General features: G+C 35.2%; 1 protein-coding gene across 7 annotated transcripts; it reads left to right on the forward strand.

The window, feature by feature from the left end:
* Positions 1-178: 178 nt before the first annotated feature.
* LOC128888909 (chromodomain-helicase-DNA-binding protein 7) lies at positions 179-24760 on the forward strand. Of its 7 annotated transcripts, XM_054146109.1 has the most exons (24): positions 3941-4190; positions 4270-4334; positions 5821-9102; positions 9202-9635; positions 9723-10076; positions 10166-10454; positions 10540-11058; positions 11191-11415; positions 11500-11816; positions 11891-12365; positions 12441-12805; positions 12892-13087; positions 13202-13507; positions 13598-13889; positions 15366-15885; positions 15994-16083; positions 17049-17240; positions 17814-18514; positions 18641-19902; positions 20010-20253; positions 20349-20625; positions 20708-20852; positions 20960-21652; positions 22026-24760. In XM_054146109.1, the coding sequence occupies exons 3-24, from the start codon at positions 5926-5928 to the stop codon at positions 23985-23987; spliced, it is 13035 nt and encodes a 4344-aa protein (XP_054002084.1). In that variant the 5' UTR covers positions 3941-4190; positions 4270-4334; positions 5821-5925; the 3' UTR covers positions 23988-24760. The 7 variants fall into 7 exon arrangements, with proteins under 7 accessions (XP_054002083.1, XP_054002085.1, XP_054002084.1 ...); XM_054146108.1 differs by lacking the exons at positions 3941-4190; positions 4270-4334 and adding an exon at positions 179-517; XM_054146110.1 differs by having other exon boundaries at positions 3940-4334; positions 13598-13883.
* Positions 24761-24817: the final 57 nt, after the last annotated feature.

Genomic DNA, 24817 nt, shown 5'->3' on the forward strand with positions numbered 1-24817 from the left:
TACATAATAATATATCATCACATAATCAATCGGAATATAACAATACGTTTATGACCAATGACATGTTATTGACTTGCAAATTTTTCGTCCGCCTCGCCGTAATGTGTCGACACCATCGGTATATTTGTAAGCAGAAAGCGTTTCGTTTCTCGTCTATTCGTCTATGGAATTGGGTTATTGTCGGAAAGAATGAGGCGGTCAATATGTGAAACATAAATAGGAATGTGTATTATTACTACAGTGGTTTAAATTTTATTTAACTCTATCGTAATAACTCTGAAAAGTTTAAATTGCTGTGATTGTTTTCAAGTTTATCTGAGAAAGTTGAATTTTTGACATATAGTGTGCTCCAATCGCGGAAGAGCCGTCATGTTGTGTCAACGTAATCCACGGCAGCACTGACGCCTCTTCAGTAATTAACCAAACAAAATGGACACCAAGATAACGATTAAGCGAACATTTGTGCAGTAGATTTACATGGAATGTCCAGGAAAATGGGATTAACGTGTACGCTACAGTGAGTTTTACTTAAACGTTACTAGACCCTAATTTTCGATAATAGATTAAATTTGAAAAATTTCGAACATTTACTAGTACATTCTTTAATTTAGCAATATTGAAACTTAATTTTGACACATTAATCTAGAACATGATTGTACAGTACTGTATTGTATATATGATAACGTTTCAACACTCTAAGTAGAATTTTTTGTTGATCTCTTGTAATGTTTCACACTTTAATTGTATGTATTGTGATTATCTCTTGGTTTATTTTATGAGAAAAAAGAACACAAATTCATTAATCTCGTTTCTATTTAAAAAAATTTTTTAAAGTACAATAATGTAAACCAAATTTTAATTTAGGAATACATATAGGCTATTATCAATTCAATGAAATTTGGTATAATTTGTTTGACTTTCAACTTTATAAGTTTTGAGATTGTCAAGTGTGAAAAATGTATTCAATAATGTGAAGCGTTAATAAACAATGCAGTAAAAGACACGTTTATAACATTATTAAGTTTGGATATAATACCAGTTTTTCTATTGAATGATTTATTGAGCAACCTTGCATGTTATCTGTTTTATATGTGTAATTTTGTAGCTTTTGTAATTTATTAGAACTCGATAGAAATCAATACTATATTATTAAACTATTAACCTTGATGAATTGACGTTTGATTCATTGACACTGATATTATAAACAAGGTAAGCATATGATTATTTTCTATAAGTTATTAGTAACAATTTTGTTCGCAATATCAATTATTTACACATTACTAATGAAACTAACAAAAGTGTGCAATCAATGAGGTTGTTGTTTCATTCTTGTTTAATTAAATATAAAACTTTTCATTCATACAAAATTTTCTCAGGCTTAATACTTGACACGATTGTTACTTTATTCAAAATAAATTTAATTATATCTAAATACGTTTTCAGACAATAATATTAAAAATTCTGAAATTTGTTCGAATGCATTTTCTGGCAAATATAATTCTTAACTTATGGATTACGTAATTTTTGTTCGTTTGTTAAAATTTTCTCGCGATACAATTGAATTTTTTTCGATTTATATTTGTGAATTTATATCGTGAAATAAGAAAAAAAAAATTCGACTGCAATTACAAATATGATCCTATTCCATTGAACATACACGTTCGTGCTGATACCTAAAGGACAGGATTGGTTAATCGAATATCCTGCCCTGGTATCCTACTTTATAAGGTAAAATCTGATTGGTTCTCTTTGTGGTATAATTCGGACTCCGGCGTACTACCGCCAATTGCGCTGTGTGTTTTTACCATGATACCGAATACTTTATGTGTTACGAGTAGATACTATGTATAATTCTTGGGAGGTTGCGTTCAGTCGCCTTGTCCCCCCACCTGTTCTCTTCTTTTAATGTCTTCCACTCTCGAAATTTATGAAATATGTGTAAACGCATGTTTTTCGTCCATTATGTGCACCTGCGCAAGCGTACCTTATTATTTACCTAATTTTTTTACCATTTAATTGTAGACGCCATATTTCGAACATGAACATTTAAATTCAATCCTTCGAAATATTTAATACAAATTGCAAGTATACGTGTAGAAATTTCATAATACGAATCGAGTTATTCGAGATATTCTTATTTGTCCGAAAAACGTAACTATTGATATCGATCATTGGTATATGTATACACTATACAGTGTAATAAATATTCGTACAGGAACCATTTATTTGAAATTCTTACACTGACTGTATATTGATCTCTGTTTCTAAAAAAAATGCTAAGGAATAATTGAAAATGATAGTTTCTATTAAATTTTGGATTATTAGTATGCAGCAAATTTTAACGAACGTATTATGTACATTATTTTCGTATCATTTTTTCGTTTTGTGTATTTCTAATTGAATAAATTAATATTTAATATTTTATTAATGTACGTGACGATTTCTGAAATAGAATTTAACGAAATTTTAACGAACGTATTATATACATTATTTTCGTATCACTTTTTCGTTTTGTGTATTTCTAATTGAATAAATTAATATTTAATATCGTATTAATGACGATTTATGAAATAGAATCGATGTCAAACTAGACACGTACATACGTCGATATTCTCAATGATTCCGTAAAATAAAATCCTGGATGGAAATATAATATAGAAACGCTAACTGTAGGAAAGTATCATTTAAATTACCAAACGTGTCGAATGAAGGAATTCTTAAGTTATTTAATCCAATAAATTTGTTGTATAATGGCGATTGAAGTCGGAACGGAATTTCCGCATATCTAATCGATTTTATACGCGAAGCTTCGTAACATTAATCTACAGTGAAGTAATTTATAAATAAAAACAAAATTACTGTTATTCCTTTTTATTACTGCTTCTTTAGTAAATCAAATATAACAAGAGACTATGCTAAATAATAGTGAAATAATAGTGAAAAAGAAAAACATTGTGAAAGTGTTGTTTACTCGAACGTTCTAAGACGATTTTTATACGAAATTTATAATTGACAGTAGAGAGATTAAGGTAAGACGAAAACTGAACAAACTTAACAAGATATATAGTAAATTTCAAAAAATGTTATAAAAACGAAACATACTTTAATTGTTCGAATTGATATAATATTTAATGAATTGTTACGTATACCATATTTGCACGAACAATAATAATCGAAACATTAATAATATACAAACTTTAAAAAAATAAAAAGAATACTCTAAACGTGATCAGGTTTTTAAACGTATTCCTTCTGCGAACAAATTTTTTTTCAAAGTTACAAAACATTTCTTACAGATCACATAGTAAAACAAACAAAAAAAAAAAAAAAAATATTAGAATAGAAAACGACATTTCATACGCACTAACCTAATGAAACGAAGATTTTAATCAACTCGATCGTAACTCGACGTCTTATTGCTTCTTCATGTACGTGATACACGTGTGTGGATGCACGACGTTTATAAGTGGCAAAGAGAGATGCGCGCGCCACCAGGTGGTGCAATGAGTGAGTGTGCGCGCATGATGCGGGATGGTGAATGTGTGAGTTTTCTACAGATGTTGCGACGTGTAAGTTGGTGTGCGTGGCGGCCTCCGTCAGACAGGACAGGATAGGGTAGGGTAGGGTAAGAGAGAAGAGTAGTCCTTCGTTGTGACTGTTCGGTGGGAATGGAGGGATCGGCGGGGGAAGGGAGAGGGCTAGAGGGGAGGGGGGCAGAGATGTGTAGAATGATTCGGACCTATGGACACGCTTGCACCTCGACGGTCCGTGCCGCCGCAGCCGCAGCCACCGTCGGTGAAAATCGTGTGAACGCGCGCGCGAACGAGGGTGGTTTTTCGATAAACCATTAACCACGTAACTATTTTCATCGTACGGTAGGAAATTTCGAGTCGCGTACTGTACGGGATACACGCGTAAAGAGTGAATCGCGGTAAAGTGAAGTGACGCTCAGCTACTGGAATATCGAGCGTCGCGGTGGCCGCTACGAGGTTCTCTCGGAAGCCCAAACGGAAATCTCTCACGATAATGGCGTACTTTCCGACGATCCGTGTTTTTTTTTCACCGACTCGCTTCGATTCCGTTCCGACGTTGTAACGCGCTCGTATTTCTGTTTTTTTTTTCTGCTGTTCCGAGTTCCGTCGATACCGAACGGAAAATATCGCATGATAAAATTTACGCTCGAAATAAGTGTGAGAACTTTCTATACCAGTCTCTTGCCAGTTTCTTTCTGTTCACCCTCGTAATGTATACTTAATGTGTGTATTTTAGTTCCGTTTTCTAACGAGAACACGAATATTTTTTCGTACGTTTTAGTGCCGCTGTCAGTGCTTCAGGTTTGTACGGTGTTTTTGTTCGTTGTTCCATCTTTTTTTTTCTCATTTTGTGTTTATGTATCCGTGTACGAATATTCGGTGATTTATGTATGTGTTCGTCCCGAAATTTTCGCTAGCGTATCTGTTAAGCAACGTGCGATAATACCATATTGTTACTTTCAGAAATTGTTGCTTATTCGAAAGTTATTGTCCATTTCTGATGATTGAAAATGTTCAGTATTCGTTTAGAACAAATAAAGTATCACAATCTATGTTTTAAATATCTAAGATTTATTGATAAGGACCAATATACATTTTACGTTCTTCTTCTAATGTTTATCGGTTCTTTTTTCATTACTTAAGTATTGTACAATTTGTATGATGCTCGTCATCGACTTGTATCGAATAGAGAGTTATTCATTCATTTGTGTATACTTTATTTGTTAAACATCTAAAATTTCGATGCGCTCGAATTATGTGTACGTTCATTTTGGAGTTGGTTAGTTTAATTTATTTAAGTTTAATTTCTTAATCTCGTATTTAAATATTCTTTTTCCTGAATGTTAGGTTATGTTAACTTGATCGAAAATTATATGACTTACTAAGTTATTACATAAATCTGGCCAATATATCACAAATATTTTACGTATAAATAATACAAAATTGTGGCAGAGTAAACAAGAATGAAAATACATATAGTTCTAGCACCATTGGAAAAGTTAACACAATAGTTATTAATGTGAAACAATGACATCTGTATAAATTCCATTTAAATATCAACTTTAATAATAGTTCCAGTATTTTAAAATTTGTATCATAAAATCATATAACATTCCAGCAATCTAAAATTTTAAAGAATTACATAAAATAGAAATATTATTTGTATTCACTATAACAATGACAATGTAGAGTTAAATATCAATGTAAATATTAACATTTACGTGCTTCAAATGTGATTAAAAAGTTGTAAAACAAGTTACAGAATCATGTATATTTAATGGCAGTTTTGTTTTTGCGAATTCCATTAACTTTAGTCAAATATGTAAAAATTAAAGTGCTTATTACACTGGATTAAAAATAAAGTAAACAAAAGTATTAATGCTTCTCATAAACTTGCATATTAAATTTACAATAAAAAAATGTATTGGAATAACAATTCATGCATACTTGTGTATAATGTACTTCATTTGTGCATATGCTTAATATGTTTGAAAATAATCCAACAAATATGGACATATTCCAAGGGGGAAAGGTTATAGCGATTATGAGGAATTGAGCCATAAGCGTATAGCTTTTCCCCTTTGGCATTTGTCACTGTCATCGGAGAAATTTGTATTGGATTGTTTAAAATTCATAACTATAATAACCATAGACATATTTAAGTAAAATATTAAGAATGCTAAAACTTATGTAAAATTATTAAGTAATATATATATATATATATAAGATTAATACTGAAATATAATTAATGCAATCATAATATGAATTCTTTTATGCACTGTTCCAGGCAAAAAAGACGTGGATCAACAATGGGCACGTTAATGGCTATAAAAGAGACTATACGGTATTCTCTTAAGCCTGAAATAGAGGCGAAGAGTCCTGCGGCGTAGACATGGACTCGTACGATCTGTTTGGTGAAGATGTTAGTGGCTCGATGCTTGATGCTCTTCCTGACCTCGGGGGGAACGATCATTTTGACCCTGCAGGCACGAATAATTCTGTGGTAGTATCTAGAGATGGTTCAAACCCTGGTGTTAATGGAGGAGGGAGTTACATTAGTCAATCTTTTATATCTCAAGAATCTCCGCTTCAAAAATTAACTTCATTTGGTGGATCTGAATTTGGAAGTTCTAATCAATTGCAAAATCCATCACAGCGCAACATGTTTAATCAAAATCTTGGAACATTTGATAGTGGTGCACCACAGCGTGCTATGGTGCCAGGAGCATTTCAAAATCAAGCTAGGAACATGGCACCGCAACACAGAGGGCCTCATCCTGGAAGTGGAGGACAATATCCTAATTATAATGATAATATGTATTCAATGGAGCAGCAACATTCAATGACAAGAGCAAATATGTCTATGGACCCAAGTATGCAAGGTTGGCCAAGTAGTGGAAGTGCTTATCCACAAATGCAGAGACATTATAATCAGATGGCACCTCAACCTGGTACTTATAGACAGCATATGCCTCCACAGTATTCTCATCAACAAGATCAAAGTGGAGTTATGAATCAAAAATTACAGCAGCAACAACATTTTGGTACTCAGCAAGGCATGATAGGAAATATGGGTGTACCACATCAAGCAATGCAAGCTGGTGGAACAGGTAGTGTTTATCAACATATGGTTGGACAACAACAGCATTACCAACAGGGAAATTCTGTACCAATGTATCAAACGTCTCCTGGCTATCCAGGTTTCGCATCAACTATTCATCAACAACAGCAGCAGCAGCAGCAAGCACAGCAACCACCGCAAAGAATGCCGCATCATCATCCGTCTCACCCAAGTCATCAGACACATCCTTCACACCCCCAGCAATATCCGCAACATTCGCCACATCCGAGTACGCAACAGCAGCAGCAACAGCAACAACAACAGCAACAACAACAACAACAAATAGATCCGCAATACTCTCATCATGCCACTTCGATGTTTAATCAACCGCAACATTCTGGATCAACGACACAGTTTGGTACAGCCAAACATGCTACAAGTCCTCAATATCGTGCGACTTTTCCACAATTGTCACCGCAGATGTCACCTAGGCCACAAATGTCGCCGCGGCCACCTGCAGTGCAACAACAAATGTCTCCTAGACCAATTATGTCGCCAGCCAAACCTAATACATTATCTCCACATCCACATGTTCAACTTCCTCTTCAACAATCAAGTCAACCTGGGACAATGTCTGTTTCACCTTGTCCTCCAACATCAATGCAAATGAATCCATCATCGCAACAAACTACTCTTCAAGCGTTAGAGCAAATGGTGATACCAGGTGTAGCTGCACCAAATTCGAATGTTCCAAACCAAGACTACAATCAATTTCAGGCACGTCCAACGATTTCGCAAACGCCAAATGTTTTATCTCAGTCTACCGCACAAAATTCTATGCCGCCTATCACAGGTCCTAGAATGCCAATGCCTGCTCAGTGGTCACACCCACAACAACAGCAGCCTCAAATAAGGCCAAGTCTGAACGAAGATAGAAGCGTTGTAGAAGCTCAACAACCTCCAGTATCTGAACAAGGCACACCAATGTTTTCAGTAACTGGAACAGAAACTATTCACAGTGTCGCTGAAACTACGACTAGAGATTCGGCGGATTCTATTCATAATCCCATTGAATCCTCTAAACAGGAAAACGAAGCATTGCATCAAAATGTTCAGGATCAACAGCAAGACGTGTTGAATCAACAAGCTGATACTTTGATGCAAAATAATTCACCTTTGGAACATACAACTGGAAACATCTCTCAGATAGAAACTGTACAATCCTTACCAGCAACTAGTACAAATGGGAATGTTGATTGTTCGAATCTCTCAACATTACCGCAACAACAGCCAATACAAAGTCAAATCCAAAATCCTGTTTCTACTGTTGAGAGTCAAAATACGTGCGATACAAAACCACATGATCAACATTTAGAGGTAAATTCAGTAAATCGTCCACCAGCTAATAATAATGTGCCTGCACTCCCTCAACAACCTGCAGTTAGTAGTCAAACAACGCAGCAACAGCAGCTCAATCAACAACAACCTATTAGTTGTCCACCACAGCAAGTACAGCAAATTCATATAAATCAGCCTCAGGTAGTACCTACACAACAACCTCCAATACAGACTCAACAGCCATTGCAGTCCTCGCAACCCTCGCAAATGAGTCAAGTGCAGCCTCAAATAAGTCAACCACCTCCTCCACAACCGCAAATAAATCAGCAACAAATACCGCAATTGAGTACTACCCAACAACAAGTTCCAATTGTTCAATCTCAACAGCCTACATTAAATCAAACGCAACAGTCGCAGCCACAAATTTCTCAGTCCCAAGTGACGCAGCCGCCACCACCTCAGCCAGCTCCACCTTGTATAACACAGGCTCAGACGACACAGCCATCTCAACCACATATAACCCCACAAGTTGGTATCATGCCACAAAGTTCACCATTAATTTCGTCGCAAATGCCACACCAACCACAGTTACAGTCTCCCATACAAACTCCAACTTCGCAATTGCAAAACCAACCTAATCAAGTTCCACCGACGCATTTAAATGGTCAGCAAATACCCACGGTTAATCAAACTAGTGCTATGGTACTACCTCCTCATCAAACTGCAGTGTCTGTGCCAAATTCACAGCCTCCGCATCAAGTACCAGGATTCACCGAGTATACAAGTATTCCGAAAACTACTATGTATCCAAACGATATGATAGTAGGATCTGGTCAACAATATCCTCCTGGTGGTGATATAATTAGTGGAAGTACTATGCCAAATATGTATAATATCCCACAAAACCCAACATCAACAGCAGTTACATCTGGTAGCTTTGCTACTTCTTGTACTCCAGTTACACATCATCAGGAGAGAGCCGCATTGCAACAACAATTGCAAGAATTGTACTGTATGCCTCCAGCTTCTGAAAATCAAGAAAAAATTGTTGCTCTACAAGAAAAGTTGCAAGCATTGCAACAACATGAAACTAATGATCAATGTAATGGTGGACCTCAGTGCATACTACAAACGCCAATGTTTACAGCAGCTGTTGTTGATAGTCCCCAGGTAAGTTATTAACGCTTTACTTTTACTTTGCATGCTGTGGATAGAAATAAATGTAATGGAAAACAATAAATCAACTTAAAAATATTTCTTCTTAAATAGGTTTCTAGTACTACCGGTCGTGGCCGTAGTAAAGGTACACCTAGAACTAAGAAGAGTAGAAAGAAAGCTGATAAAGAGGCTGTTACTCCTACTCCAATTACTCAACAACAGCCGGAACAACCATTATCAGACAATCAAGTAACACCCGGAGATAGTAGCAATATTGTTGATAGTGCTGCAGATTCGGAAGATATTAAGCCATCTTCTGGCGATATGGAGGAGGAATGGAATAAAGGTAGAAAGTCACGACCTCCTAGAAAACCGCGTAAACCAAAGGAGCCTAAAGAGCCAAAAGAGCCAAAGGATGTAAAGGAGCCAAAAGAGGCAAAAGAAACAAAAATTAAAAAAGAACCAAAACCACCGAAGGAAGGGAAGTCTCCTAAAGCACCTAGAAAGAGAAATAGGGACAAAGATACAACAAAACGTAATAGAAAGTAAGTTACATATAAATATTGTTTCTTAATTCATCGTTTTTTTATTAAAGAAATAATTATTTCATCGGGTACTGTATATTTTCACAGAAAAGTTAATCCATCTGAATCTGCCGATGACGAAGCTGTGCAAGAAACGGAAGATACCGCAGTTTCTGATTCAAGTGCAGTTAAGGAAGCAGATGCAAAGGTATCTGAACCGTCCATTCAAGGTGATCCAGAACAAGTAGATTCTTCAACCACTGAACCCTTAGTAATTGAAACAAAAGATGAGGGTAAACAAAAAGGGGAATCAGAAGATGTTTTAACAGATGACAAAAAAGAAGAAAATTCGGAGGCTGCTCCTGCCGCAGAAGCTGCTACTCCCAATAAAAAGAAGGCTGCTGCTCGCAAAAGGTCTTCTGTTGGGAAAGTTGCAGCAGGAAAATCTCCCAGAAGTTCAAAGTGAGTTGTTTTAAAATATTTTTTCGTTTTTACATCGTATCGCAACAATTAGTTAATATTCACTTATAATTCTTTGTAAAATAATTTAGGAAGCGTAAAAGTCGAATCGCGCCTGATTCTGATGGCGAAGAATTAGCAGCAACGCCTCCGCCATCACCAGAAGCTGGAGATGATAATAAAAGACGTTCGGCGAGAAATACGCATCGTAAAAAGTACGTCGACGACGTGATGCTTAGATTTTCTGACGATGACGTACCTCTTCAGGATGCTCAACTTTCTAAGAAAGTAGAAGGTACAAACGCAACAAAGCCTGTTTCTGTAAAGAAGGAAAATGAAGGTGGCGATATTGGACCCAACAAGCCTAACTTTGTATATATAGTACGTATCATGGAACACCATACTTTTCAATATCCTTAAATTATAAACATAATATTTTGAATAATCGTAATTTGTGACATTGTAGAATACAACGGATGAAGATTCTATGGTTGTACAACACATACTGTGCTCTCGTATGGGTAAAAGAGAAGTTAAGCCGGTAGTTCCTGAAGTAAAAACAGAAACACCTGTTGAAAAAGATGAAAATGCTCCAAATGTGGCATCCGATGTTAAGGAAAACGAGGAGGAAGATCAAACAAAGGATGAAACATCCGAGAAAGAATTAGTCTCTGATACGGAAAACAAAGATGTGAAAGACTCTGAAACATCTGAAGATAAACAACCTATTGACATTGACAATACGACAAAAGATAAGAGTAAAGATGAGGAAGAAGTTACAGAATCTACTCAAGAAAATATAGTGGTAGAAGTAAAACCTCAAATAACAGAAGTTGAAGAATATTTCGTTAAGTACAGAAATTTCTCGTACTTACACTGTGAATGGAGAACCGAAGAAGAATTATACAAAGGGGATAAACGAATTCAAGCCAAGCTAAAACGATTCAAACAGAGACAGCAACAAAATACCAACATCTTTGAAAACGTAGTTATCCCAATTATAATTTATATATTTTAATAATTGTACTGTCATTGACAGTTTGTAGATCGATTACTATATGAAATATTGAGAAGGCAAAATACGCAAATAACGAAAGACAACTTGTAATTGTTTTAGACCGAAGATGATCCATTCAACCCAGATTTTGTGGAAGTGGATAGAGTACTCGATGAAGCAACACATACTGATCCAACAACTGGAGAAACCTTAAAACACTATTTAGTTAAATGGCGATCTCTTCAATATGAAGATTCTACCTGGGAGTTAGAAGAAGACGTTGACCCAGAAAAAATTGCTCAGTTTGTAAAATTTAATAAATTGCCTCCGAAAGATCAGTGGAAGGTAATTATTATGTATAAATAAGTTGTAATTATTGTTCTTTAAATTAGCTATTTATATATATTACTAATATAATTTTCTACGTAGCCCAAAAAGAAACCAACTGCTTCGGCATGGGTAAAATTAGAAGAATCGCCGATTTATAAAAGCAATAATAGTTTACGACCATATCAATTAGAAGGTCTTAATTGGTTGCTCTTCTCGTGGTACAATGGACATAACTGCATTCTCGCGGATGAAATGGGTCTAGGAAAAACCATTCAGTCTTTAACATTTGTGGATGCAGTGTATAAGTATGGCATCCGTGGACCATTTTTAATAATAGCACCACTTTCAACCATTCCAAATTGGCAACGTGAATTCGAAAGTTGGACCGACATGAATGTTGTAGTATATCATGGATCGTAAGTTTAATAAACTATAATTTCATTTACTCTGAATACAAAATACTTTTTATTATACAGCCTTTTCTTTATAGCGCAGCGAGTCGGACTATGCTTCAAGAATATGAAGTTTATTATAAGAATGACAAAGGACAGCAAATTAAGGATTTAATTAAATTTAATGTACTGATAACTACATTTGAAATAATTATAACAGATTTTAATGAACTAAAAGGATATAACTGGAGGCTTTGTGTCATAGACGAAGCTCATAGGTTAAAAAATAGAAATTGCAAGTTACTCGAAGGTCTTAGACAATTGAATTTAGAGCATAGAGTGCTTTTATCTGGTACACCTTTACAAAATAATGTCAACGAACTCTTTTCATTATTGAACTTTCTTGAACCAATGCAGTTTTCTAGTAGTGAAGCATTCCTCAAAGAATTTGGTAATTTGAGTAGTGAAACTGAAGTTCATAAACTACAACTTCTATTAAAGCCGATGATGTTACGCCGGCTTAAAGAAGATGTGGAAAAATCATTAGCACCAAAGGAAGAAACAGTTGTCGAGGTGATTATAATTACCCATTAACGTTTTCTTAAATTGATTGATAATTTGTTCATGTAATTATTGTTATCATTTCAGGTCGAATTGACAAATATTCAAAAAAAATATTATCGTGGCATTCTCGAAAGAAACTTTTCTTTCCTTGCAAAGGGAACCACGTCAGCTAACATTCCGAATCTCATGAATACAATGATGGAATTAAGAAAATGTTGTATTCATCCATTCCTACTTAACGGCGCGGAAGATCAAATACAATTGGACTACAAGACTGGGGAAAAAGAAGATTCAGAAGCTTATTACCATGCCCTGGTAAACAGTTCTGGAAAAATGGTTTTAATTGATAAATTACTGCCAAAACTCAAAGCTAGTGGACACAGGGTATTAATATTCAGTCAGATGGTGAAATGTTTAGATCTGTTGGAAGATTATCTATTATATAAAAAGTAAGCTAATAACTTATAAACATATTTGTTGGTTGCAAATCTCATTTGCTTGATTATTTTTTTTAATATGTACATTGAAATTTTAGATATCCATATGAAAGAATTGATGGTCGCATTCGAGGAAATTTGAGACAAGCTGCTATTGATCGTTATAGTAAACCTGACTCTGATAGATTTGTCTTTCTTCTTTGTACCAAAGCAGGCGGTCTTGGTATTAATCTCACCGCGGCAGATACGGTTATTATATATGACAGTGATTGGAATCCACAAAACGACTTGCAGGTTCTTAATTTAATGTTATTTACAAAATTAAACTAATTCATAAATTAATCGGTAAATTAAAACATGTCTGCACTACAAAATTATACAAGTTTAATAGAAACATCTGCTATGTAGGCTCAAGCCCGATGTCATAGAATTGGTCAGCAGAAGATGGTGAAAGTATATCGTTTACTTTGCCGTAATACCTATGAAAGAGAAATGTTCGATAAAGCTTCTTTGAAGCTTGGATTAGATAAAGCTATATTACAATCAATGAATACAAGTCAAGGAGGTAAAGACCCAAGTAATAAACAATTGACCAAAAAAGAAATAGAAGACCTATTAAAAAAGGGTGCTTATGGTGCTATTATGGATGATGATAATGCTGGTGATAAGTTCTGCGAAGAAGATATAGAACAAATACTTGAACGAAGAACGCAGGTACGTTAAAGGAATTTTTATTTGTCATTTCATTAGTTCCATGTACTTTTTCCCCGACTGATATTAACTGAGAATTGTTCATTTATATAGATCATTACGATAGAAGCAGAAAAGGGATCTACGTTTTCGAAGGCTAGTTTTGCGTGTTCATCTAATAGATCAGATATCAATATTGACGATCCAGATTTTTGGAAGAAATGGGCGAAGAAAGCTGAAATCGATACAACCGAGAAAAAGGAAGAGGACGAATTAGTAATATCGGAACCTAGACGAAGAACGCAAATTAAACGATACGGTCACGATGAATCGGTGGTTATGTCAGATCTGGATAGCTCGGAGGAAAATAGCGACGATGATACAAGTAGTGGGTTAACAGGTAGAGGTATGTTCATTGTTGATGCATGTTAAAGCACAACACCATTCTTAGTATTATTGCTTCATAAATACGTCACTTCGTTGCTGTAATACCTGGAGTGGATTAATGGTCTGCAATGATTATAAAGGTATTGAGTTATATTTACACATTTAGGTAAAGAAATTTCAGACTTTTTGTATTGCAAGTTGGCAATATAATTATCCATCTAACTAACTTTGTGTAATAATACTCAATTCGTGTTAAGCATTTATAAGTACAAATACTAAAGTAGTATATGTTACAAACACTGAATTCGCACTGTTGCAATGGTTTGTTCTGTACTGATACCTTTGGAATTTCAATAGGTAAATGAATTTTATACATTTCTTTCACAAAAACTCCATATTTCGTTATTCAATCGTTATTATAGACGTGTTACGATGATTTAAAAATAATTCATAAATCATTTATTAATGTATTTTACTAAGTAATTATTATGGAAGACATTTTTGCATGATGCAAAACAATTTATCAGCAACATCGAATATTTTCATATACAAATTATATACCTTCAAATAAATAGTACAGTCGTGTGTGTGTAGCCCGATGCTCAGGTTTTAACTGTTGAGAACTCTTCGGGTTTTCGAGTATTTGTATACCACTAATAAATAGATGAATAAGTATTTTTTTATATTTCAAAGTCCACTGCAACAAAGTAAAATTTATTTTCTTATTATTTTGATTAATTTTCATAAATATGAGCTTGAGCTTGGTTTATTTTAGTGTGTAATTGTCACTTCATTCATTGCACTGAATCCATACATTACGATACAATTATTTCCACTCTTCTTAACATTACTTTGCCTTACACAACTCCTTAATTTTGGGCTTCTATAGTTAGACGTGAACGTTTAGTCCGCGTTATCGTAACACAACTCCGTACATCACATTTACATTAGCCTTGTCTTTGGAACATGTCTGTTGAGTCTGTCTGTCCCCCGTCTAGCTCTGGTACCTCGGGTGCGGTAAACCCGTACTGAAGCTGCATATTCGCATGCTACAGCCCCTGAGAGTATTTTCATAAATACAAACAAATTCATGCATTGTATGAATTGTGCAAATATTTAAAAAATAACACTGACCAATTTTGTACATACACATATAAACACGTGCATGTATGCTCATAGTCCTAATGATTACAACATTGATGTATCTTTCGATGTATCGTATAATGCATGGCAAAGTAAAGACTTATTCCTGTTTGTTATTCATATCTACAATTTGTAATGTAAATCAAATCACATCTAAAGGTTACAAAACTATTTGAGGAATCACTCGAATAAATTTCATTTGTTTCGTGTCAGTTTTGTACTGCAGCCTGCTATAATTATAAAAGAAAACTCACGTTTTCGTCATACAAAGTAGGATTTATATGTATTTTATATTTAAATATTATGTTTCTGATAACTCGTGTAACATATTTTTTTGTATTAACATTACAAGGTAAAAAACGAAGAGACAAGTTTGGTAAAAAGACTCGGAAGTTTTGTGACGAGTACGTCCCTCGTGAAGGCGAAGTGGTGTATGGCAGTTGGGCACGAAGCGAATGCTTCAAGGTAGAACGAGGATTACTAACCTACGGTTGGGGTCGATGGGAAGAGATTCTGCAACATAGCCAATTTCGTCGAGGATGGCGTGAAATTGATGTCGAGGATTGCGCACGTGTTATTTTACTTTATTGTCTTCGTTACTACCGTGGCGATGAGAAGATTCGTAACTTTATTTGGGACCTTATTACGCCCATTGAAAATGGAGAAAAAGTCAAGAATGTTTGCATTAATACTAGTAGTAGAAATAGTAGGCAAAAGAAAAAAGGGCGAGTCAGAGAAGGTAGAGAAACACGTGGATCAATCGTCAATGGAGGCCCGAGTGATCCTAATCATTGGAGCAATGCTGAAAAGTACGATGGAGACATATTCCTTGAGAGTAACTATAGGAAACATTTGAGTCGTCATGCAAATAAGTACGTATATCATCTCATAAGTAAAAAATTATTGCATTGAAAGAATTTGTAAGAGATATTATCTAATTTTATAAAAATATCCTAAATGATTTGTTATATTATGTTCAGAGTACTGTTACGCGTCCGAATGCTTTACTATATTAAGCACGAGATCATCGGGGATTTAGTTCAACATATTTCTGACGGGGTTCATGTCAGGTTAGTAATTTTTTATTTACTATATCACATATAAATCTTCATTATTCTTTGCTCAACTGACTATCATGGAATATCGTGCACTTACATATGTGCTTATACAGAGCTTTATAGTTGCATGTGCAATGTATTTGTTTATCCTGGGAGCTGTAATTGTATGAGGAATGCTCATAGAGCTAAACTATGTTTATTTCGTAGCTCTATAAACAGCTATCAGTCGCTGACCCTACATTACTAATATGAAAATCCTCCCATCCTGTTCTATAAACATATACACAAATATACACGCAATTTTTTCAAATTACTGTAAACACATTGTGCGCGTTAAAATGGTCAAAGATGGTCAACTCAGCAGTATCATGGTAAGAATTAACTAAAAAGCAGTGCACTGTATTAAAGGGGCAAACAGAATAGTAAGTTCAGAGTTTATACACATTTGCCTTTATTTTAAGAAACTCAGAGATAGCATAGATCTGAAGGAATGGAAACAAATATTGTCTAAATTTGAGTTATTGCTTGGTATAGATAAAATATTAAATAATTATGTCAATCCAAACATATGATTCATTTCATTCTTGAGGAATGTTTTCACCAAATTTTGTGGGATCTCTTTTAACAAAAAAGAAAAGATATAATAATAAATTGTTCTAGAATATAATGGAATAACAAATTTTGCTCTGATTATATTTTAGAATAACTCAACTTTTCTTTGATGAGAAGACCTACAAATAATTTTGTCAAAACGTTCGTGAAGAATAAAAATGGACCATATGCTTGAATTGAGATTATTGTTTAATAGATACTATCTAAATTTATTTAATGAAAAAAAGCCTCTTCTCTACGTTTATTTGGTAACGAACCTTATGGTTCCTAACAGTATTAAAATTCGTTAGAGTGTACAATTTTTATAATCTTAACATCTGATTGGCATACAAAATTGGCAAATTGTAAATGAAACCGCCCTACAGTGCGTTGCGGATAAACCCTCCACAGTTGACGGAACGACCAGTGAAATGGTGGGACTCGCAAGCAGACAAATCCTTAATAGTTGGCTGCTACAAACACGGCTACGAGAATTACGACCAGATGAGGATTGATCCCGCTCTTTCTTTCATTACAAGCTGCCCTCCCCCTTCCCAGTCTCAGATTATGCAAAACAAGTGAGTAATTATTCTCTTTACATTATTTGTTGTTCTTCTACATCCATGTGCTACTGCTAATTCATTCTAACATACACTGCTTGCACGCTTTTTAAATTTGCTTATGATTATGCCTATGCTATAATTAGTGTAAATTCCCCTTTATCATTTTATTCGTACATTTAACTATGAAGGAAATTTTCCATTTTCACCTACTTTAAAATATTACTTTCAACCAGCATTTATTTACAGTGGAGGAGGATGATGCATATATACACCAAACAATATGCAACGATCCTTGAGTGTTTCTTATAAAAAAATAAATTGTACCGTCTATATCTGTAACTTATGTTTATAATGTAACTTTTCAATATCTACAGCATTCTAAAATGGTAAATGTGGAAGTCTTTTTAGTTTTGATATTGTGTACACTGTAGACTATATTTTCGAAATGACTTGTATTTGCAATAAGTTAAGTATGTATCTGTTTTGACAAATGCATACATATTAGACAAGTTTCTATTAGTGAAAATTAAATGTAAAAAACACGAAATTATTCTATCCGATATGAATTAATAATTCTTAAAATTTCAGTAGCAGCAGCAGAGACGACACTAGCTTAGAGAATGATATGGAAGATGGCGAATCACTTGGAATGATGAAAGACTTAAAAGATTCTGATAAATTTAGCCGAGAAACACCTATTGATTCACCTGCCATATCTAATAAGGCAGATACGCCTAACCCAGAACCTAGCAGTAGTCACGAGGGAAATGATGGTCTGCTAGATGATGAAAAGACTTGGCCTTCGGTGGTTGACCTTAATACACGCTTACGTCGAGTGATGTCTTCTTACCAGCGGAGCGTCAAGAAGGAAGACGTAAAAATAATGCAAAAATGTAAAACGGGTATGGAAGGTGATACAACTATGAATCATGCCACTTCAATGAATGAACCACATTTAAGTATGCAAGGATGGGACTTGCAACAACTTGCTGTCTATCTTCTGAAAATGGAAAGAAGAGAGAAGATGGAAGCCATGGTAAAAGAAAGAGAACGAACTCGTATCGAAGAACAAAAAGCAAAGTGGTCCCGCCGCGAGGAAAGTGAATTTTTACGAGTTGTATCAACATACGGTGTTAATTACGATAGAAAAAAGGCACAATACGATTGGACTAAATTTAAAAGTATTGCTAGATTTGATAAAAAAACAGATAACGATCTTACGGATTACTACATGTCTTTTAGAGCGATGTGTAAGAAAGCATGTAACGCTAAGTTGAACGATGAAGAAGGTACGTTTTACTGCCTATAAAATATTAAATATTACAGATGCAGATGTTATGCTATTTATTACTGTAACAATTGAGCGTTAGATAACTTTAGGCATTTAGATATTAAACATTTTATACATATCTTAGATTTTTCAGACGTTCCTGTTGATCATCTCAGTCCAACGAAAGCAAGACAAATATTAGACCGCGTGGATCTTTTAAGTAAAATTCGTGAGGAAATTTTATCGCATCCACACTTGGAGGAACGACTTTCGTTGTGTCAACCATCAGGTGACACACCTGATTGGTGGCAACCAGGAAAACATGATAAAGAATTGCTGCTTGGAGCTGCAAAGCATGGCTTAGGACGTACCGATATAACTATCTTAAATGATCCTGATTTCTCATTTCATAAGCTTTTGAGCAAAAATATGTATAGTAATATTCAAACGTCTAAAATCATAGACAAATCTGAAAAAGCAATTAAAATTGAGAATAGAGAAGACATATTGAAATTTGATAAAGATGAAATACTTGTCAAATTAGAGAAAGGTGAAGGAACTTTAAAAATTGAGAAAGTAGGCGCAAAGAAAGATAAAGACACAAATATAACAGACAAGAAAACAGAAATTGTAGATTCGGAAAAGAGTCAGGTAGAACTGACCATCATTAAGGCCGAAAATAAAACCGAAGAGAAACCTATCAGTAATGCATTAACAATTACAACCGTTGGAAGAAATACACCTCTGGATAAAGAACTTGTTACTAAGATAAAAACTGAAGAAAAGGGTGAAATTGTAATAGAATCTATAAAAAGTGAAGTTTCTAAAACAGATCAAGTTACGGGAACTCACAAAACTGACGAATCAAAGGCAAATAATGCAACAGTAAATGTTGAAGACACCGCATCTATAGACGCAGAGACAGAAAATCAAAATAAAGAAAAAGATATACCAAAAGAGATCGAAAAAGAAACACCGGAGGAAAAGCCTGAAGAGTCTACCACTCAAGATACCCCGAAAGATACGAATGAAAAAAATTCATCGGAACAAAATAATGTTACAGAAGCAACTGAAAAATCGACGGAAAGTCATGAAAATACATCCGAGGATAATAAAACGAATGTACAAACTGATCCTCCAACTGTTAACGAGGAGACAGAAACTCAAGAAGAAAAAACAGTAGAAACGTCTAAGGATAAAGCAAAAGTATGCAAACTCGATGATAAATGTAGTGTTCAAGCAGCAGAACTTAAAGCAATGTTTCCTGATTTGGAAGTTATACAACCACTGTCACGATTAACACAAATCGATACATTTGTTCTTCGAGACAAAGCAATAGATTATAATGAACCAACGGTTGTACATCTGTTGTCACACAATTGTAGCAATAATTTAAAATGGCCAAAGGTAAATCGAATCCGATTTATTTACATAATATCTTTATGTATACTCTTATGAAATATTTTTATATTGTCACTATTATTATACTTTAACATTTCATTTTATTTATTTAGGAACATGCTATCGAAGCTCGGTTAATGCATATCGTTCACGCGATTGAGCATAAGGAATGGCCTGTATCCGTAAACTTCAGCGCTGGCGATGAAGTAGATATTCCCTCGAATGAGAAAGACTGTTCAGAAGTCATAACTATAACTACGGATCATGGAGTATCGCGTAATACAACGCCTGGAAATAATATGTCGCTATCGAAAAAACGCAAGCGGCATATTGCTATTGATGTAGAAACAGAAAGAGGTAACTACAAAGAATAGAATGATCAAATTATTTTATAAGTCCAAAAAATTACTAAATTTGTCATTAATATATATATATATTTTTTTTGTTTCTAGCGAAACTTCATGCTCTCTTGAATAGTAGTCACACAACTACACAGCCACCTACGGCTTTAAGCAAGCCTGCAGTATTATCTGGATCGAATACTTGGGAAATGAACGATGAATCACAATCTGAGGAATCGAGACGTTCAACACCGGTTCAACCACCTCCAGCGCATCAGCAAGCACGAACACCGAATATACCTTTCGACTTGAAGTACACAGTTCCTGGAAAACCAACTGTTATCCCTGGGACCTCCAGTACTTTGACACCTATTGATTTATCTGCTGGGTAAAAATTGTCAATCTTTTATGAATATACGTAACATTAATTTCACGTTTAATTATGTATTCTTATAATACGCAATTTTCAGGTATCAAAAACCGAGCACTGATAATAATAAAGATATCATGAACGAGGTTCAAGACTTTTCAATGCCAAATAAAAATAAACAAATTAGTAGTAATAAAGGAAAATTAGATAGTATGTTAGACAAATTAATGAAGAGAAAAAGTTGTGTACGTATTTATATTATCAGAAGTAGTTACCTTTCCCTACATATATTAATTTTAATGTATAATTAAAGATTAATGTAAATTAAAATATATATTCTTATTCTAATTAGCCAACGGATGAACCTGTTATTGGAAAGGAAAAAAAACGTAGAAAGCTTGACGAGATAGTGCTCGGATTAAGTGCAGCAAAAGAGCAACAAAGCACTCACTATCCTGAACATAGTAAAAAGAGTACAATTACGCCGAATGTAACGGTTACTCCAACGTCTGCGCCAATGGGTCTTCCGAATCCTCCAACAAGTACACAGAAACCATTTTCTATTACTGTTACATCTATTCCTTCTTCGCGGGCATCGAGCTCTACTTCTGGGTTACCTCCTCCATCATTACATTCGCACAAAGATAGCTTCTCCGCGTTGATTGCCCAAGCGGAGCAACAGAATCGCGAATTTAAAAAGCAACAACAACATCAACAACAGTCTCAGCAACAACAGCAACAGCAACAACAAAGTTTCAATTCAGCACATTCGGCATCTGCAAGCAGTCACAGAAAGAGTTACGAAGCAATGATCGCCGACATCAATAAAGTTGCCGAATATTCTTCTAAAATCGGATCCTATTCGCACGAGGCTAAAGTAAACAAATGGTTAGCTGAACAAACTGCAATGTCTGAACAGATGAGTGCGGAATATTTAAATGCGCCTAGACGACGACGACCACGTGTTGATCCATCCTTGTTGGATTGGAAAAAATTAACAGGCGAAGAAAATGTTGCTGTAATTAACAGATTAACAGGCAAAAAGGTTTGAAATTTGTTTATACTATTTTCTAACTTATTCTTATTCTTCAAAAGTGCTATTGTATAAAGAGGTGAACAAAATGTATTTGTGTAACTAAAGTATACTTTTCTTCGGCTTCATCATCAAATACAAAATATATAGATATCTTATATATTAACAACACATTCAATAGCTGAAGAAATACACGAGTAAAAACCTTTTAATTCGGTAATAACGAACACATTGACCGTTAATAAATTTTTAGAAAAATAGTTAAATATGCTCATCCCTAATTGTACGCAAACATACACTTTTTGCAGAACATATTTCTATTATATTTTAATATTTAATGAAGTATGCAACTACAACTCACATTGCAAACCTACATTTGTTTCAGGTTACCGGCAGTAAGGCTCCACAACTGAAACGGTTAGGTCAATGGTTAATTGAAAATCCAATGTTCGACGTAGATCCGAAGTGGGCTGAACTTGTAAAAGAACGTGGCAATCTTCCGCATGATTTGCAAAAGAGATTATCAGGGAACGATAGAAGTAACGTCAACAAGGGTAAGAGTCCAGGGAGACCTCCTATGATGCCGAGCCCTACTAGTCAACAATCTGCAAATCAAGCCAATTTGGCAGCTACGTCAATGGCTTCAGGCCTAAATTTCCCATCGTTGGGTAATTTGAACAATTCTCTTCTGTCTGGACTTTCTCTTGGTAATTTTGATCCGAAGAACAATCCTATGTTAATGCCGTTCGGTGGTTTACCAAATTTGGGTGCATTAAGTGGTTTGGGCAATCTTAGTAACCTAAGTAATATGAGTCTAACGAATTCTTTATTCGCCAATCTTGCTGGACTTGGTTTACCATCTTTAGCGGGTATGGAGGCTGCATTAGGTGCAACTACGACCAGCTCGGCTGAAACAAATCCGGTTGTTAGTTCTGTTAGCAGTAAAAACACGGGTTCGACAAGCATTAGCACCTCTGGTAAATCTCGCAGTAAAATGGAACCTCCTACAAGTAAATCATCGGTGCCTTCAACTTCATCAGCATCGTCCACAATACCAACAACGACGCCATTTCCCTTCTTCTTTCCAAATCCCAGTCTTTTATATACACCACTGGGTTTGGGTGGTCTGAATCCATTCTCGATGCAACCTGGCGGAGTATCATCGGCCTATGAAAGTCTTGCCCAATGTGGTCTTCTGAATCCACCGACTTCGAGTGCCTCGGCAGTGCGTAAACCTTCATCGTCTGGAAATAACTCGAGGCAACGAGATACAATCACGGACTCGACTAAACGAAAGGATAGTGAGAAGAAATCTAGATATACGATCGACCCCGGAATGACATTGCAACAGTATACGGATATGACGTTGCACAGCGATGATAGACGTAGAATAGAACACGAGAAAAGAGATACTGTGGAGCAAAATGATATAGCGGATCTTTCTGAAAGACGAATTGAAAGAAAGAACAAAGAGCAGGAGATGAAAGAAGCTCTGGAACATCTAAGTAGAACTAGCGCAGAACTTTTGACGAGAAATCTCGAAGATATTCAAAGATCGGGTGAAAAAAGAGGTCGTAGTATAGATTACAATCAGAGTCTCGAGCAGCAGACGCCGAGCATGCTTGAGGTGACTCTTGAACCTGTTAATAAAAAGTCACGAATCGAAATTGAAGTCAGTGCAAAACCTATGACAGTCACACCGGTAACAACTATAACACCTGCGGACGTATCAACAACTGAAATAGAACAAGCCATTCGATCGTCATCTGTAACAGTTAAACAGACTTCCGCAGAGGAAAATAATTCTTTTAATGAAGCATCTTCAAATGCTACTAAGAAAGATAGTAACGAAACAACTGCTACAGTATCAACAACTGTAGTAACAACCACAGCTACAACCACGCTTACACCTACCCCAACACGTACGTCTACACCTACACCGACTCGAACACCTACCCCTGCACATACGCCTACACCTACATCTACTCCAATATCTACTCCTACACCAACTCCTACCCCTACCCCTACATCTACAACGATACTAACTTCCACCACTACAACCCCAGTAACGACTGTTTCGGAAGATACAACTACATCACAACAAAGTACTGCTAACAGTAAGACGGACACAACAAAGCCTCCAGCAGAGGTGGAAGAAGACAACAAAGGCACTAAAGGGAAGAAGGCACGAAGTGGTAAACGATTAAGTGTGGAACCTCCCCCAGAACGGAAAAATCTTCGTTCCAGTGCTGGAAGACAAGCAAGAGCAGCAGCAGAACGACAAGCAAGAATGGAAGGAGAACAACAATCTGAACAACAGCAAGAGACTCATACAACGAGCGAGTGAAGTGAACGTTTTTAAGTGAGTTTTGAATAATACTGGTGATAATAATGATCAAATCTTCTGTTGTTGCGTCTATTTTTATTGCAATAATTCTGCAGTATTCGCACAACGATATTTCCAGAAAAAAAAAGTCGTCGATTGATAGACATTTAAAATGAATCACTCAATGCATCGACAATTCTTAGTTAAAATAAAGCACAAGTGCATTCAAAGAACTTGAAGGAAAGAAAAATGAAAAACATTTATTGAATTCGACTTCTCTTTCCATTTCAAGTGGAAGAAATGGGACAAATAAATAGAGCTCGTGTCAAGCACGTGCACATTACCATTACTGTCAGTGTGAATGTATAACATGAAGCTGTAAGTACGAAGGCTGGCAATAGTATTTTATCACTCGATATATTGTGTGGTAATTAACTTTTAATTATATAACATTACAATAACAAAATATAGTTTTGTTAAATTTATTATTCTTTATGATCTTTATTGGTTTTGACGAGGGACTGTTTTATATAACTGCTATCACACTATTGCGTAGTCGTGCAACAGTTCGCGGATCATTCAGGCATAAAAATAAGATATAACCATAATGTAGCAAAATAAATTTAGTAATAACTTAATAAAAAAAAAAACAGAAACAGTGTAAATATTATATACATTATGCCTAGAGACCTTAAGCGATCGTGTACTTGGAAAAATGTATATAACACAGTGTACTCTTAATTACATTAGGTGATACAATAAACAGCTTCTTTTGTTGTTTGCAAATGCCAACATTAGAATCTTTGTTTTGATAACTATGCGCACCTTTGTCAATGAACAGCCTTACAAGA

This window comes from Hylaeus anthracinus, unplaced genomic scaffold, assembly GCF_026225885.1.
Source record: "Hylaeus anthracinus isolate JK02 unplaced genomic scaffold, UHH_iyHylAnth1.0_haploid 11994, whole genome shotgun sequence".
NCBI classification, from domain to species: domain Eukaryota; kingdom Metazoa; phylum Arthropoda; class Insecta; order Hymenoptera; family Colletidae; genus Hylaeus; species Hylaeus anthracinus.

Bases quoted from the DNA above. Each gene is read 5' to 3' on its own strand.
- LOC128888909 (XM_054146108.1), top strand. From the start codon at position 5,926: ATGGACTCGTACGATCTGTTTGGTGAAGATGTTAGTGGCTCGATGCTT. The intron at 10,455-10,539 runs GTACGTATCATG...GTGACATTGTAG, and splicing joins AGCCTAACTTTGTATATATA to AATACAACGGATGAAGATTC. The intron at 13,890-15,365 runs GTATGTTCATTG...TAACATTACAAG, and splicing joins TAGTGGGTTAACAGGTAGAG to GTAAAAAACGAAGAGACAAG.